General features: G+C 27.4%; 1 protein-coding gene across 2 annotated transcripts in view; it reads left to right on the forward strand.

Annotated features, from left to right (window-relative positions):
* The window catches only part of LOC107439238 (transcription initiation factor TFIID subunit 4B), a 43,607-nt gene extending 25,638 nt beyond the window's left edge, over nucleotides 1-17,969 (forward strand). For both annotated transcript variants that reach the window (XM_087160601.1, XM_087160600.1), the window contains 8 exons: nucleotides 911-1,107; nucleotides 2,132-2,301; nucleotides 4,434-4,564; nucleotides 8,930-9,055; nucleotides 10,003-10,059; nucleotides 14,349-14,465; nucleotides 14,549-14,602; nucleotides 16,219-17,969. In XM_087160601.1, the coding sequence (XP_087016727.1) occupies nucleotides 911-1,107; nucleotides 2,132-2,301; nucleotides 4,434-4,564; nucleotides 8,930-9,055; nucleotides 10,003-10,059; nucleotides 14,349-14,465; nucleotides 14,549-14,602; nucleotides 16,219-16,326 (960 nt within the window). In that variant the 3' untranslated portion in view covers nucleotides 16,327-17,969. The remainder of the gene's footprint in view (nucleotides 1-910; nucleotides 1,108-2,131; nucleotides 2,302-4,433; nucleotides 4,565-8,929; nucleotides 9,056-10,002; nucleotides 10,060-14,348; nucleotides 14,466-14,548; nucleotides 14,603-16,218) is intronic.
* The last annotated feature ends 616 nt before the right edge of the window (nucleotides 17,970-18,585 follow it).

The raw sequence follows: 18,585 nt of genomic DNA on the forward strand, positions 1-18,585 counted from the left end.
ACATTGCAGAAATCTCTGTAACTGAGCAATCAATATTAACTTATCACAGGCTGCAAAAAAAAACTTAACTAAAAGCTTTCAGTCTATTCCCATATTTTTGCTAAAACCTATTCCCACTCATTTATTAATTTTTCAATATAATGTTAAAACCATGAACTGTAATACTTAAGGACGATCCACTCTGGCGTCATCGTGTTGCGTTTTTTATGGCCCTCTAGCAACACTTGAAGGAAACATTTAATTGAATAATTTTATGTAAATAGTTGACACTCTACATTATATTATCTATAGTGTCATTATAGTGTCTCTGTTATACTTTTTAAATATTTCTGTTAAAATATATTTGTAGCATGAATGAAAAATACTTTTTTGTAATTTATTGCATAAATTGGGTTTTTAATTTTTTCATAACGAATTTATATAGAAACATAAAATTCTATAATCTATTCCAAATTTTTTATTTCACATTTTAATCCTATAATACAAACAACCAAAGTTTGAATTTAAATTATAAACATTTCTAATTGGAAAAAAGCTTTAAAATAAAAATATGAAATCGCATGAATATGAATTGCAATGTCTGAACTAAAATTGCATGAATACAAATCAGTGTTTGGTTTTAAAATTGTGTGAATATGAATCACACTGTTTTATTTTAAAATCACATGAATATGAATCATGATATTGAAATGTAAAGAAGAGTGAAGTGAATCACGATTTTGAATTTTAGAAAGGTGTGAATACAAATCATGCTGTTTGATTCATGTGACCTTGAATCATATGATAGATATAATAATTAGGGAAAATTATTATTACACATTAAGGGAAAGTTAATGCAAACCAACGAAGAATTTGTAAACTTTTGATTTTGTGTGTTTATTTTTTTAAATGTACTTTTCATTTCTTTTAGCCTAATATGCCACAAAATATAACAAGATCTATACGACCTATATTATCCACCACAACTGGTTCCTATACTGGTATTGTTGAGAAATCTCCAGCCACAGTGGGTGCCCTCCAATCAAAAGTTATGTTACCTAAACAAGTCTCAATAATAAAGCCTTCTGCAGTTGCCTCCAAAGAAAAGAAACCTTTTGTTTCTGTGAGGTAAGATGTTTTTATTTGGATTCAGTCTTGATCTTAGGTAGCTAAACTCTGGCGCAACAGCCAATGGAGGGCCAAAACCTACTGTACCCAGTTGGTGTTCTTGACAAAATGGAGGATAAAAGACTAGTGAAAATAGAACATATTGAATACATAACAGTAACATTAAACAATGCCATTCAGTGGCGAAAAAAATATTAACATTGTATTGGAAGATTACTTCTCGTAAAATATACGTGTTTTATAACTAGATCTGATTAACTAATGTTTAAAAAAAATATATAAAATGCTTGTCATGAACAAAAAAGCTTTTTTTAGTAGTAATAAAGTTTTACTAAAAATTGTGTTACTGAATTAAATAGCTCTAATCATAAAAATTTAATTTTTTTATTCTTTGTGTTTATACAAATAAATATATAAATATCATCATAGCTGCCAACTCTACTGGATTTTGCTAGTTTATCCTGGACTACTGGTTTAAATAAAATTCTCCTGGTTTTTGTGCATTTTAGAAAATTCCCTAAAATTGAGTATGTTTCCTAAAAAAATTCTAATTGAAATAGAATTTTTGTACAGATTGTTGCTTTCTTGAATATTTAAATAAGTATAACTTATACATAATGTAACAAGCCTCATTTTCAGAAATCGGTTTAAAACTTATTTGTTCTAAAACATTCAGTTTATTTTTATTTAGAACTCTCTTTAAATTAAAAAAAAATAATCTTAACTATCTTTGAAGAATTAAATGCCTATTAATATTCGAAATTATGAGTAAACATAATACATAACATTTCAAGTTCATTTAATGTCAATCTTAACTAGAAAATATTGCAGTTTTTCTATTGTGATGACTATAAAATTCCCTATACTTAAAATTTTAGTACATTATGCAACAATTCATATTATTTTGTAATATCTGCTGGATTTTTTCCTATCCATGTTGACAGCTGTGTATCATGCTTGTTATATTGACCCTTAATTTGTGGTTTATTGTCCAAATGTATATTTAACTTTGTGTTGGACGTAGGGATGAGGATGACATAAACGATGTGGCTGCCATGGGTGGAGTCAACTTGGTTGAAGAAAGCCAGAGGATACTAGCTACAAATTCTGAACTAGTTGGTACTCAAATTAGATCTTGTAAGGATGAAAACCATTTTTTATCAAGTGCACTTCATAGGCGGGTTCTTACAATTGGTTAGTATATTCACACATAGTGCTCTAAAATAATTATACGTAACATTATATAGTTAACGGCTCTCTACTTGACGATAGTCATTATTTAAAAACGATATGTTGATATGCGTAAATAATCAAACACAATATATATATATTTTTTTGGTATTAAACAAAGTAAACGTTATGCCTTATTCATGTTGCCATTAGAATTTAACGCTGGGGGTTCATGTGCGTTAAGTAAAACTCTGGAAATGTCACATTATTTTAAAAAACCTGGAAAAAGGCGTTTTTGAGGAACTTTTCTTTTGATGTTATAATTTTTCACTTAAACCACTTTTTCCTAAATTCTTAATTTTCTAATGCAATGTTGAAAGGTTTTAAATATTTATTTACTGTAACTTTGTTTTTAAAAATAAGATCCTCTCTATAATTGTCCTTATCAGTGTAGTGTGCAGGGTTGGGTTTTATAGAATTGGATTGTAGCATATAATTTTACATAGTTTTGATTTATGAAATAATTATTTATGCAACATAAATTTTGATTCATGTTATATATCCTCTATAGAAAAATAATATAGCCAAAATCATTAAAACTTTAAACAGGGTTTTCTAAAATCTTTGTATGTACTATTAATATTCCGAGATCAATATTTATTGAAAGGGGGTATGTAACATTTTTACGAAAATAAGTTTATTGTTGGTTTTGGAATATCAGTCACCGATCATCAAATACCGGGTAATTTTCTAGACTGCTTAAAAAAGGGAATCCAACAATTTGGAACTAATTAAAACAATCTTTCAAGACAGTTTTTCTCGAAAGTGCAGATTTGTAACATACCTCTTTTAACATTGACCTCTTCCATTGCTGTATTAAAATTCAGTTCCTATGCTGGTAATGAGTTGTTAATTTTTATAAATCTAAATATAGATTTTCTTTTGTGCTGCAATTTAGGCATATTTTTTAACTTATGGGACACTAAAGTGGTCTCTAATAATTGTCTACTCTCATCTTGGGGGGGGGGGATTTTATTCTCAATATTTATTGTTAATATTTATATGTGCATGAACATTGCCTAAAAATCATGATTATAATATTTTCCCTGATAAGTGAATTAATTATAATTTACAAAAATAGAAATGTTTGTTTAAGTGACTTAAAAAAAAATTCAATCAATTAATTCAAGTGTATTTATCAATGTTTAGTACAGTTATTAGAATAAATTTCTTAATACAAACAGGTTATTTTAATGTGTTATAATAGTTTTGGTGTGTCTACATTTTAGTCCATGAGGCATTATTTGGAAAAAATTTCAGCAATGGTCAAAAACTGCATCAAAAATGGGTTTTAGACCTAACTTTTAAAACAGGATAAAATCTTCAATAATTTACCAGGATCCGTCGTGGCCAGGGGATATAGAATTCGCTTTCCAATGAAGTGAACCAGGTTCGAATCTCAGCAATGGCTTATCGATACAAATTTTGCACACGGCTCGCACCGACAAAAGTGCTGGTGTAAAATATCCTCAGTGGTAGACGGATCATGGGTTAAAGTCCCCTTGCTGTCAGGCTAACCATGTGAGTTTCCTCTCCATGTAACGCAAATGCGGATTAGTTCCATCGAAAAAGTCCTCCACAAAGGCAAATTTCTCCCAATACTTAATCCAGGAGTTTCCTTGTCTGTTGGATTGAGTTTAAAATTACAATGCTATGGAGTTAAACATTAGTAGTCTTAAACTCAAAATTGGGTTTACTGTTCAACGGAGGTTATTAAATAAAATAATGTGACAGCCCTGGTAGTAAGTAAGATTGATAATGATTTTGTTCTGATAATGATGCCTAACTTTTTGTTTAAAATTTCATTGGTGTTCTTGGTGCACCAGTATTATTCTCATCTTTATATTACTGATGTATTGCATGGCTATGTGCATTATTTTTTAGAATTGTTTCTGTTGATAAACAAGAAAAACTTCTTTTTTTTTTCTTCTTCAAATTAAGCATAAGCACTGAATGAAATTTCTAAAAAATTTTAGTATTGCAATTTTTTTTTTTCCCCTGAAAAATGGAAAAAATTTCCTGAAAATTTTTTTCCTACATAAAATGTTGTGTGTTATTACTTAAGAAACATTTATTGTTTTGCTGTCTTTTCCTAGCTAAAAAACATGGTCTGGATGAAATTCGGAGTGATGTCGTCGATTTAGTGTCGCATGCTGCCGAGAATAGATTGAAGACTTTAATTGAAAGATTAAGTATAGTATCTGACCACAGGAGTGAAATTATAAAGGTTTGCTGTTATAACTTATTCACTTTTCCTTAAAAATTGTCAATTCAAAAGTTTTTCTTTTTAACACTGGCTAGATGAAATTTGTTGTTGAAAAGGTGATTGTTTGTTGGACAGTTATTTTTTTCTTACTGCAGTGGTAAAACTCATCTATATTACTCATCATGAGGTATCCCCTAGTTTTGCTGATCAAAAATCTATATTTTATTAAACAGTTATTCCAAAAAATTTTTTAGCAATTTTTATTTTTAAAATTACAAATGTGTTTTACTAAATGTACAGTGCACAAGAAAAGAAAACAAATCACCCTGCTTAATTTTTCTACTAATGACCTGATCTTCAGGTACTATGACTCAATCTTAATATTTCAAGGGGGGTGACCTCAAATATGCTAATTAATTAGTGCAGATGATATTTTTAAGTTACCAAATCAGACTTTCTCCGAATAAACATACCTTTTTCCAACTATTTTCGATTTCTGATATTGGAATCGTCACTGCAATCTGGGAACTAATCTCTCAATAGTAACGTCGGGAGGCTGGTCTAAAGTTTAGACCTTTTGCGTAATTCAGTATATTTTAGGGATTTTTTAAGTGAATCAAGAAAGAAAAAAACTGCGCACAACTGTAAACAAAATTGTAAATTCAAAGTTAGTTGCATGCAAAAAATTTTTAGTATTCATTTATTATTTTTTATTTATTTTATTTAATAGTACTATGCATTTTTATATCATTTTAAAGAATATAATTTTACAAGGCAAAATACAAAATCAGTCAAGTAGAGAAGTCGAATTTTAAATTTTATTTCTTAGGAACTAATTAGCAGATTTGTATTTTGCTTTAGAAATTTACATTCTTTGAATGATAAAAAATGTGCATATCTACACATTACTTGAAATTAATTTTTTACCTGGAAATGCCTTTAAACCAATTTTATAATTCTGTTCAAATATTTACTGGGAGAGTTCCTAAGATATGTCAAAATATACAAAAGATAGAAGTTTTAAGGAATCAAAATTTTGGACCACTCTCCTGACCAAACTAATAGCACACCCTAATTCCCCCCCCCCCCAGGTTGTAGTTATATTTTAAGGGTAAAGAATCCAAATCTGTTGCAAAAAAATATCCCCCATTGTGTTTGTTTATTCGATTAAAATATAATTTCTCAGGAAGTATTAAGTATGTTTTTATGTCTGATTTTTTAACTGAAAATATGGTCTGTACTAATTAACATATTCGAGCCCACCCTCTCAAACCATTAAGATTTAATCCCTGTTCAGAAAATTTGATCAAAACTTATTCAGAGTGTTTTTTTGTTTTTTTCGCTTTGTGCAAACATATTATAGTATATGTTAAGTAAAATGTATGTTTTACCTAAATTTAAAAATTTAATTTCAACTTATTATTCAGTTTCATGAAGCATGGATTCTGTTCATTAAAAATAAAATCCCTTTTTTTTTTCTTGTAATAACAAGAGTATACAGAAAATTTTTCTCATGCAGAAAATAATATATCTTCAGTCCAACATCGTTACAATCTATGTGCTAATGTTCAAGAATTCAAATAATGTTGCTTCTTTTATTTATTACTAGAGTTGAAGGATTAAGTAAATATTGACTAATGCAGTTTATGTCATCTTTTTTCTTTTTTTTTTTTACTATGTATTAAATATTTAAAAATACATTACGCTTATATTTATTATTCTTTGCCTAAATGGGAATTTCGTTACAGTTAGAAATTATTTTCAAATTTGTACATTTTAATTCCTTTTTCTGCAATATAGTATTAACAAGGTATGGTTATTGTTCATTTCTCTCAGTATTTTTGCAAACTATTTGCCAGTGCTTGCAATGAAGAATTCTAAAATAGTAAAATTAATACATTATGCATTTTTAATTAAGAAAATTTAATTAAAATAGTTGGAAAAAAATCTCAGGTTAAGCATTCGGTATAGCCAAAAACGTATTAACACTTTCAAGAATCTAGTCCATTGAAATATATCTGACCATCATCATCACCATAATCTAGTTATACTTAAAATTTCACTTAATTTCTCATTTATCCACATCTAATTAACTCATCTATCCACAAAATCTCAGCGAATATCATTAAGCTAGAAGTTTTTGTTTCACTAAAGCTAAAAAACAATAATAAAAAATTAACTTATACAAAATGCAAAGTAATTCTATAATGCACATTCTTTATTATTTATTAAATAATTAAAATATAAACAGTAATGTCGATATTTTTTCTCAATATTTTTATTCTTCGAGTAAATATGAACTTTGCTATATGGCGGAAAATTTTTTTTTATATGCACTTATAAAATTTAATTCCTGCTTCTGTAATAAGGAACTAAATAAATGCATGTGCTTGATTTCAAATACTCTTAAAACATACATTAAGGCAATTAAAATAAAATTAATGAAAATCTACTGGAATGTATGAAAAAAATTTCTTTTAACATTAAATTTTTTTGTTGAAAGAATGAATTTGAAGTTTTGCTGTGATCACAAATCTTTTAAAAGGCTACTGCTATGCTGCAGACAATTACATGCTTTGAATTCACGCTAGAATAAATAAATAAAAATTATCAATAACCTAGGCTTTCCTACATTTTAAAACCTTAAACTATTTAATCTACATTAAAAAAAAATGATCCAACATTTCTTTCACGTAAGATGAAAATAAATCTTGATGAAATGAATTTGAAGTATACATTAAAATTAAGATTATTATGGTTAAAAAAAAATGAAAAAACTAAGTTATTTTGTATTTATAGCGCATCATTTAATAAGCAATACCGCACACTTTTATTATTGAACTAAAAAATCTTAAATATTCAGAGCTAGAAAATTTCGTCAATTATTAGCAATGTTTCAGTGGGTACCATTGAAATGTAACATTATAAAAATATGTTGTATTAAACCACATTTTTATTAAGCGATATTAGGGTGCAATTTTTTGTACAGATAGTTATTGACCATCTAAAGTAGTTGGATTTAATTACGAAAATTGAAACGAAAGCAAGAACATATTGGCTTTCACAGCACAGCAATGTAAGTGAACGTCAGATGAACACATGTGACGTCAGTTCGTGAATCGGGACTCTCCGTTTCAGGTGAAAACAAAAATAAGCGTTTTTTGATTAAAAATAACTAAATAAATAGCCTTATTAGGAAAGTAATAAAAAATTTCTGGTAGTTTTGAGGGATTCTGAATGCATTAAAATTTTTTTAAAAAAATTGACTGTAATTGTCCATTAGATCTTACTCCTTGATTAACACTCATTTCGAGATCTTTTCTTCTAAACTTGTTCATTTATCGAATTTAGATATTCTGGCAACTAAAACTTGTTTTCATATACCCTGCAGGTGCTAAAATAATAAAATCAATCATTAACAATGTTGCTTAATAAATTTTTTTAAATATTTCAAAAATTGATTTATCGCATCTTTTGGGTGGCACAAAGTCCAAAAGAAATCGGAACATCCTGTTACATATACCAGTCCAAGGTATTGTGACAGAATATAAATGACTCAGTGCAAATAATTACACTGATCCATATTACAAATTTCTCTCTCTGTGATCCAAGATTTGAATATTTCTTTCATCTAGTTATTAAAAAATATAGTTGCTCCCTACTTTTGTAACTCTTCTTCTAAATGATGTAATGCTGATTATGGTATCAATTTTAATTTTAATGCTTCTATTTATGAAATAGCTATAATTGTGTCATTGCAATTTTTGTTTACCTATCGAAACTCATAAAATGTATAATAATGCTTTATATTATTTAAAAACAGAATTATTAAAATAATTTTTAATTAAACTATTGAAGTTATTTTGTATATAATTATTCAAAACTAACATTTAGAAAAGTAGTTGTCGTTTGTTCGAGCTTGACACAAAACACCCTCGTGAATTTTTAACGACCAAGACCCAATATGTCAGTTAGATTTAAAATGAAGAATAAATTATTTAGAGTGGAAAATGTAGAAAAAAATATCAATTAGTGCCAATTTATTCGTTCTTTTGTTTTTCCTTTATCTTTCATAAACACAAATTACATTTTTATAAGAGGACTTGTATTTAAATCAACATAAAACTAAAGGGATGTAATTTAAATAAGTTTGTTAAACAGCAAATTATTTTGCATACAAAGGAAAATTATGTTATTTAAATGTTCCAACTTGACTTTTATCAAAATCTTCCCTCTAATTATTTCTCTACATGAGACTTAGGGGGGGAAATCATTTACAATAACCTATAGTTATACTCTTAAGAGTATATTTGTAATAATTTAAAATTTTTTTGATTTAAATCCTACCAAACTTGTGATGATGATAGTTTTCTTTTTTTATTATAGAATGATCCAAAATATGAGATAACACGAGATACAAAATCTCAGATAAAGTTCCTGGAAGAATTAGATAAACTAGAAAAGAAGCGTCATGATGACCAAGAAAAAGAAATTTTACTTAAAGCAGCAAAAGTAGGTAGTTTTAAATAGTTGAACAGTTATTCATTATAATGTTATAATTAATAGCTTTTGTTTTTAAGAAAAGTCAAAAACTATTCAGCACGGCTTTTTGTGTAAAATGAAGCACTTTCCGTGCTTAATTGTATGAATAAAACTATTAAAAAAATTTACACAACTAATTTCTTTTTATCTGCTATGGGTAATCAGATTCAAAACAATACCTGTTCCAAAGTAAGTAACAGGCTTTGAAACAAATATTATGTGGTTAGTTCGGATATAAAATCAAATCAAGATCACTTTCTGAAATATTTTATTCATGGCCATTAAATTATCATTTCATCACCATCTATTATTTACATTCTCCATTAAAAATATATTAAAATTCACTTTCAAATTTTACTCAATTTATGTTATTTTCACTACTAATTTCAAGTAATCTTTTATGGATAATATGATTCAAAACCATATCTGTGGAGAAGTAACAGATTTGGCATAATTTACCAACTGCTAGCTATGTAGATTTATAAATTCTATACGAATTTATAATTATATTGATAGTTATATATAGCTGATAAAAGATGTAAGAGACTATGCACTATCATTGCTTCTCATTGGCTGACATGAATTTTTATATACCCAATCAAATAGCAACAACTAATATATTATATATTGTGTAACAGATCTTTGAAAAGAATCTGTTACTGTTGAAACTGATAAAACAAATCCGAAATATCTGATGCAGAAAATATTAGCCCTCACTTCTGGACATTAGGTGCCCAAAGATTTAAAAATATGGATTTATTTAAAGCTTCAGAGATTCTGAAACTTTCAAGAAATTTTGGAATAAACATCATAATTTTTTTTTTTTTTTTTTTAGTGAAAACTGTTTGCTTTCTTCATTTCAATATTTTGATAATTTATATTCTTTTATTTAAGTACATACTTACTTTTTGTTTCAGAGTCGATCAAAACTGGAAGACCCAGAACTCTTGAAACTGAAAGCTAAAGCAAAAGAGGTATGTTGTTAAGTTTCTTTATTGTAGTCAGGAAAGAGCACTTTTTGTTTTATAGAAAATTTATTAAGAATTTTGATGGAAATTTATTACTGTCAGGGTGCCATCCTTGAATTACAATAATGAGTTATTGTTCATTTATCAAATTGCCGAATTCTAAATATGTTCTGATTGTTTTGAATTTATTAAGACTCAAATTTTAGTTCTATTTGATTGTGATTTATTCCTCTTTTTTTAACCATGTTTTGTTTTAAAAAAAAAAAAGGATTGCACTTTTTTGTCACATGTATGTGCGTTAAACATTTGTCAATTAACAAAATGACGATATTGATTAAAGTTTTGTTTGAAACGCAAGCAATAGTTTTTTTTTTCCAGAACAAGTTAAGGTTGACTGAAATTTTCACTAACTATAAATACAATATTAAAATTTAAAAAAAAAATTCATTGCAGTGAAAAAAACATATTGTGCAGTTCCATTCATAAAGGCAAGACACTGGTATGCAAGAAATGAAATTAAATCATAAACTATAGTGGCATTTATTAAAATTGTCAATAAATGAAAGTAACTTTTTTTTATATAGCTTTATTCCTTTATTCAGAAATCAACTCATAAATAATGTATGCCACTAAACTAGAACAAAGAATATAAAAGAGAGAGAAAATGTACACCAGTGAATAGTGCTGCATCCGAAGAGGCACAAAAACTTGGCAGACTATTCTTGTTTCTGGCATTCCTGATAGAGTTTGAAAATATCATTGTTTGCATGAGATTCTGGGCCAAGTCCAAGTTTAAAATTAGCCACTAATTAATAATTAGAAAATTAACTATTAATTTTAAATGCGTTTTTAACAAGGTTAAAATTTATTTTGAAAGAGACATTTCTTTCGGGACATTGGGAAAAACCATAAAGACTGGAAGAAACTAAATTGTTTAGATAAGTATTATAAAAATAATTTTAATTTAAACAGTTTCCCAACCTTTTTTGGATCACCGTCCACTTGACAAAGCAAACAATTTCTTAACGCCACTCTGTAAGAAAAAGTTTTTTTATTGGACTCATTTTTTTCAAGTAGTTTAATATTTTCACTATTATTCGCTTTTATCATGCTGTTATTTTATTGAAAATTCTTATTAGCTAATAATTTTATTATTAAAACTTTTTTATGAAAATCGACAATATATAATGACATAACATTCCTATGCAATTTAAATTAAATCAACTTGGCAATTTATCTATAAATATTCCTATGGATCTGTAATAAACATTTATGAGGAAATTTGGCCAACCTGCAACCCATCAATGTTGTCCCGTACATTTACTTCTGTGATTTCTAGTCAGGCAGCAAACGTTTGTAAACTAACTGTTAGGACTGGGCGATACATCTAAAGATAAAAAAATATTGATGTTGTGTAATCATCGCCGATCCGATGTTTGAATCTGCAACTTTTCAAAGCATCTAAAATTGCAATTTACCGAGATGCGTGAGATGTTTCAGATGCATCATTAACAACGATTTCTACACGCATCATGATGAAGGTTTCACAGTAGACCATGAAATTGATGACTGCAAGCTTGCATGAAGAGCTTTTTCCTTTTTTTTTTATTATTGATGGTAATGAACTAAATTTGAATTTGAAGTGGGTGAATAGGAAGTTTCGTACATTTTAGCGTTATTTGTTCCTAACTTTTCAATTCATCAGCAAAATTTTTATTTTTCTGTTTATGAAGATTTTTATGAATGATCTCAGTGTGCATTTTGATTTTTATAGTCATAATTACTTATTTAATGACATAGGCAGTGGTAAACTAATTTTTGCCTCAAGCCTCCCCCTTCTGCACAAATTATTCAAATTTTTTATTTTTATTTTCAATGCATCATGTCACTGTTGTGATTTATTGATTCCAAAAAGAAAGAAATCAATTTATTGTTGATGAATTAATAGCATTTTTTGAAAGTTAGCTGAGGATTGAGTTTATTATCGTGATGAGTTTATTATTGTGTATCGAATTATCGTGATGCTAGAGTGGCGATGCATCGCAATGCCAAAATCTTAACATCGCCCAGTGCTACTAACTGTAGAAATCCAAAAGTTGCAGAGAAAAAGTACCAAATTATTAGATACCTTAAACTTTTTTGGGAAAGATTTGTTATTTAATTAAAATTTCTTATTAGTAATTTTAATATAACAAATTTGTTGCTGGTCCTCTAGAAATCTTTAGTGCCTCCCTAGATGTCTTCAGCATCCACAAGCCTATAATTAAACAAATTAAACAATGTAATGCAAAACTTTTTATTACGTTAACTCTTTTTTTTTTCTTTTAAAAAATTAACTCTTATTATCAGTTTTATACAGAATTTTAAAATCTATATAACTTATATTATAATTTATTTTTGAATGGAATTCATGTTGTCCTTATTTAGCTAGATAAATGATATATACTTATAATATTTTTAATTTCCTGTTTTTTTTTTTTTTTTTTTTTTTTAATTGTAAGAAAAATTAATGCATGATTGTTAATGGTAGACCAAGAGAATTATTTCTATTTACAGGTTTAATTCTAGTTACTGTTACAAATATTTTCTTTTAAAAAATTGTACTTTATCTCACCTCTTTAAACCTCGTTGCTTTTTTTTCTCTCTATACATTAAGATTTTTTTTAGAAATTTTAGATTTTTTTATTTATTTTTTTGAATATCTCAGACGATGAAATGAGGATTGCACTATGAAATAAACAATTTGGAAATTGGTAATCAGATTTAGATTTCCTAGTTTAATTATTCTAGGAAAGTAATTAAAATGTTGATGTTTGAAAAATGTCTTCTCCGTTACATCTTCTTTTCAAATGTAAAAGAAACTAGTAAAATGGGACTGAAAATCTATTGCTAAAAATTAATGACAGGTCTATTAAGATATTCTTTTTTTTTAAAACAAATTTTTTTTACAGTTTATTGCATATTTGAAATATTCTTTTATGCTGAGTTCTAATTTAAATACAGTGCTTAATTACCATTTTTATAAAATGCAATGCTGCCATAAAATATTTCATCTTTATAAACAGTATTTTTTAAAGAAAATGGCGTTTAGCAAAGTCGCTTTAACTTAGAAGTTTAACAAAAATTTTGAAGTATTTTAAAATTAAGAAAATGAACTGGACTGTTCATTCTACCAAAATGGATTCAGTAAAAAGTAATAAAAAAATTAGTGTCAGAGCCCATTTGTAGCCCATAAAAGAGGAAGATCAAAACAGCCATGGCTCAATTCTGTGAAGTCTGATTTTAGGGTAAACTATTGGTTTTTCAAGTAAATATATATATATATATATATATATATATATATATATATATATAAATAAATACAAGAAAACACTAAGAAAGTTAAGAAAAACAATAAGTATCATTTATTGCGCTTAAGCTGCAAGTAAACAGCACTCATTAGATAAGTTCAAAATGAAGAATAAAACAAAGAAAAATTATTGACATATGAAAAAAAGGGGGTGGGAAATAATAAGTAAAAAAGTAACAAACAACATTTTATTAAAAAAAAAAAAAATAAATAAAATAAAGTGAAATGTTAATTAAAAAACCGGAAAAAAAAGATATAATCTTTTCTTCAGCCCACACGATTATATCCGCAAAACAGAGTGCTTTCTGATATTGTATCAATAAAGCCAAAGCAAAATATATTAATACAATAGTGTGAGGAGCACTCAAAAAAATTTTTATAAAATAACTACATAAAAATAGATCATAAAAAGTAAAAATAACATGTAGAAACAGATCATAAAATAAAATAAAAAGTAAAAACATTAAAAAGGGGGGACTATAAAGCGAGTAGCAAAATCATAACTTACTTGGACGGATATTTTTCAAGAATGATTTAAAAATGTTTTCGCAGAAAGATTGCCAGATTACAAAATATGAAAACAAAAGCGCAAATAGAGTGTAACAAGAGCGTTTTAAAGTGTCGTTCTTACTGCACTGCTGAAGTGATTTGTTATTTTGAGTTTTGATTTGTTAGTTACCAAGGATTTCGGCCCCCTTTTTTTCATATGTCTATAATTTTTCTTTGTTTTATTCTTCATTTTGAACTTATATATATATATATATATATATATATATATATATATATATATATATATATATATATATATATATATATATATATATATATATATATATATATATATATATATATATATATATATAGGTTGTCTTGGAGAAATCATCAACAAAATATGCATTGCAGGCACAGGAATTAACAAAAAACTAATCTGAATATTGAATTGCAGATGCAAAGAGCTGAAATAGAAGAGATGAGACAACGGGAAGCAAATCTTACTGCCCTTCTTGCAATAGGTCCTAGAAAAAAGCAAAAAATTGATAATTCTGCTTCGTCTTCTGGCCAGGTAAAAAGTTTTCTTTTTGAATTTATAGTTTAGTAACCATGCATAATTTTCCTATAATGTCTATTTTTATTTTTTTTTTTTAGGCTGGAAGTAATAGTGATAATTCCTTTTCAAACAGCAGTAGTTTTCGAATACCTGTAAGTATTAATTTGTTTCCAGCAATTTATGTTTCACTTTTTCACTTTTATTTTTGTTCTTAGTCCTTTTTTTTTTTTTTTTTTTTTTAAATATTTTCTTCAGTAAATGTTACCATCTTTTTTCCCCCTTTATTATGAATTAGTTAAGATTTTAAATTGTGAGTTATTAGTTATTATCATCTAACAGGACTTATTGCTTTTTTTCCTTCAACTTTTCCATTTTATTTTTTTTTATTTATCTTTATTATTTATGTTAGTTTTTTGCTCTTTGTTTTTTAATCTGCATTTTATTGTGGTCCAGCATTTTTACTGAAAGTGTAATTATGGGGGAAACTAAAATTTTCAAAATGAGATAAGTTAGAGCAAAAAATTCGAAGTTATATTTTTATTTATTTATTTTTTACCTTCTTTTACATTTCTTCTTATGTTTCATTTTTTTAATTAATTTATTAGTATTAGTTTTTTCTCCTTTTGCATTAATTTATTCTAAGCTTCAAAAAATTTTTTTTTTCATTTTTAGTCTTATTAACCTACTGTTGGTTCTGCTCGTAAAAAGTCTTATTTTAACCTGCAGTCTTCTCCTCATAGCAAAACTGTTTTTTCCATGTACTTCAATAGCGAAATAGTGCAGGATGGAAAAACATTTTCCCAATTATATTCGATACAAAATGTTCAACCTAGCAAAAATATTTATCTACACTATTTGAAGAACAGTATTCCGTAATTATAGACATAATTATGCTAACTAGCACCAAAAGTTTTCCACAGTTTTTGCCAGTTGCTAATTAGTTGATCTTTTGATGCAGACTTTTTATTAAACACATTTTTCATACTTAGAAGAACTTAATTTACACTTATGTTCAAAATGGTTTTTAAGAAATTAGCTTACATTAAATATAAGGGAATAACTGAGAAATATTTATTGATGTTTATATGAGCCAGTTTTTTATTCTGAAACATTTTTTGTTAAGTTCATTTAATGTTAACTTTTTATGCCTTTTTCAACAGTGAATATTTTTATCACGAAATGCAAAATTATGAAATAATTTTTTAATTATTTAATGCTCTTCTATTTCCTCAAGGAAATTAAGTACATCAAAAATACGTTCCATTTCTTTGAAGTAACATCAATGTTTAACGAGTGTGCATTCGCGTTTGAAAGTGCAACCGAAGTGACTAACTATCTACTTTTCATAATGGCTAGTGATACTGGATTTTAAATATGTAACTTCTGTTAATACTCAGTTGCAGCCTCGGGGTTATTTTCATTGCATTCAATGATGGAATTGCGAAGATTTGTATCCATCAAATTACTTGCCTTAGAACCGTGTTTCTTTTCTAAACTAAGTTACAGAAGTTAGTTTACTGAAGTACACAGCTAGTTTGCAGAAATTGCTACATAACTACTGTTTTTTTGGTATCGCACTACTCACTATACTACAAACTACGGAAAGAAGTGGCGACAACTACTGTAATTTCAAGTGCACTACTTCCGACCACTGGTCTGATAAAGTCACAGAATTAATATTTTTAATGTTTATGGCCACTTTAATTTATTTGTGAGTAGAAAAATTTAAAACTTATTGTAACACATATTTTTCCTTTCTTTTTTTTAGACTCGGCCTCGTGTCAAGAGGGTCAATCTTAGAGACTTGCTGTTTGTGATGGAAACAGAGCCTAAAACTGTCCGCAGTTCACTACTGTATAAATATTATGCTAGGTAGATGTATCACATTAACTTGTCACTTCGGCTTAGGCGGGATATGGGTCCCTTTTAACCTTTCATGGATGAATCATGAATTTTGGATCATGTGACTTCTGCTGTCCATCCATAAGCGACAGTCACAGTGAGAATCGTGAATGTAAATGATTTATTTTTTTGTTGTACATAGGACACAATTCAAATGCTGTACTTTTGCTTCGCTTCTAATTTTGTTTTTATGAGAGAAAGAAAGAGATAATATATTTGAAATGTTGTAAACAAAGTACTGTGCAAATTATCATATTATTTATTATAGCACTCCATATTGTACAAAATGATTCGAAAATTCGTGATAAAAACGATGATAAAAGTGAGAGCTATTGTATATGTTTTATTCGCTTGAAGCGGACTGATTATGCAAAACCGGTTGAGACTCAACGTCGCCTTTTAAAATATTTTTATATCTTTTAAAGGGTTTTTATATAATGTTTTATAGTGTTTAAAGTTAACTAAAATGTGACAGCATGATGCTGTTAACTGTAACTTTTTATTTTATTTTATAAGTAGTTTTTATATACTCAGGTGTGAATCCATACCGTTTAATTGACATGACAGAAGGCTTTCCTTTTAAATTAAATTTTTGCATCACTAAGTAGAAAGTTGACATATATCCAGGTAACAAAGTAATCTTAAGTTTGTAACTCTTGTGGAAAGGTTGGACCAAGTTTGCAATAACCATTTTGCAGGTACATGTAGTGTAAACTTAAGTTATTATCTTGCAAGCAGATTAACTGCAGGCCCACGAGCAGAATTGTATCAAATGTTCTGCTATAAGATTTTTGGTAAATACAAATATTTATTAGGTATCTTCAAAAAATTATTTAACAATATTATTAGGGTCGCAGTTTGTCACAAGAAAAAGGACTGAAATTTGCAGAAATTCATTAAAAAAATCTTGAACATTTTGCAGGAGTACAGTTACAATTATTATACAATATATGCATTGATAAACTTATGACATGGTACAAGTAACAAAATAAAAGCATGTACAAGAGCTGAAAAAAAAACTTTTATTTTATGCAATATTAATTTTAATTCAAATGAGCAAGATTTAGATACAAAATATAGTTCATTGTTGAATTATTCTACTTATGTTTTGCCATTCAACTAGTATTAGTTTTCCTGCATTCAAAACAAAAATTTTAGAAATTTCAATGCCCTATGCGATAATCTATGTTCTCCCTCTTTTCAGTAAATTATTTTTTTCAAGGTAAAGGCTAACTAAACTTTTTCATCCATTTTGTAATTTTATTGTACTTGAATTTGGTATTTCCTTATTATTTCTCTCAAACTTTGGCATCCTGCTTACGAATTTTGAACTATTATGAAAATATTGAGGTTGAAACTTTTATTTTTCTTCCTTTCTTAAGATAGAACCATGGTGAGGAATTCAGTTATGTTTCCCTAATTTGAAGTTAAAATACAATTTATTTATCATTATCACCTATACTTAATATTTTTTTCTTGCGAAACTTATTCTAGTATTTAAAAAAAATTTGTTGATTTGATTTTTTTTAAAGTATGTATATATATATTGTTACAAAACTATTTTCGGCAAAGGTTTCCCAAGATGTTAATTTTTTTTTCTTTTTTCTAATTAGAAAAGATATCAAAACTATCCAAAAGATGTAGGGTATAAAGTTGTGTTGTTTTAAAGTTCATTTTCAAAATTAAAGATGGAACTTTATTTTACAACAAATTATTTATGCTTATTTTGTTCTACTTTTGCTTAAAAGTAGTTAGCTTGGTTTCCAATTACGCATCTTATCAATCCAAACCTGCCAAATGTATTTTAAAATATAACGAAAGTCACTAAAATCCCAATAATTTCTTCCCCCCCTCTTTTGAGAAAAGAAACATGATATAATCATGTTTCTTTTTTCTGTTCTTAGATTAGACTACAACAAGAGCATTTTGTTAATTCCCTTTTTTTTTTTTCGTTAGAATTGTTTATGTAGAAAAAGCAGAATGTAGATTTCAAATGAAATATGACCAATAAATATTTTACAATATTTTAACGTTCATATCTTAAAAGAAACTTGCATACAAGAGTGAAAACTTGTTTTAAGCTTACATGTTATCTGGGAATGATGTCTAAGTGTTGATTCTAAAACTATTAATACTACTTGATGCCGCTGTGTTACTAAACTCTGTGGCGCATTGCACGCCTTTTCAAAATGAGGACCATGTACTACTGTGATCGAGCTTGTATATTGCCTTT

This window comes from Parasteatoda tepidariorum, chromosome 4, assembly GCF_982258835.1.
Source record: "Parasteatoda tepidariorum strain Cologne lab strain chromosome 4, Ptep-v5.0, whole genome shotgun sequence".
Taxonomy (NCBI): Eukaryota; Metazoa; Arthropoda; class Arachnida; order Araneae; family Theridiidae; genus Parasteatoda; species Parasteatoda tepidariorum.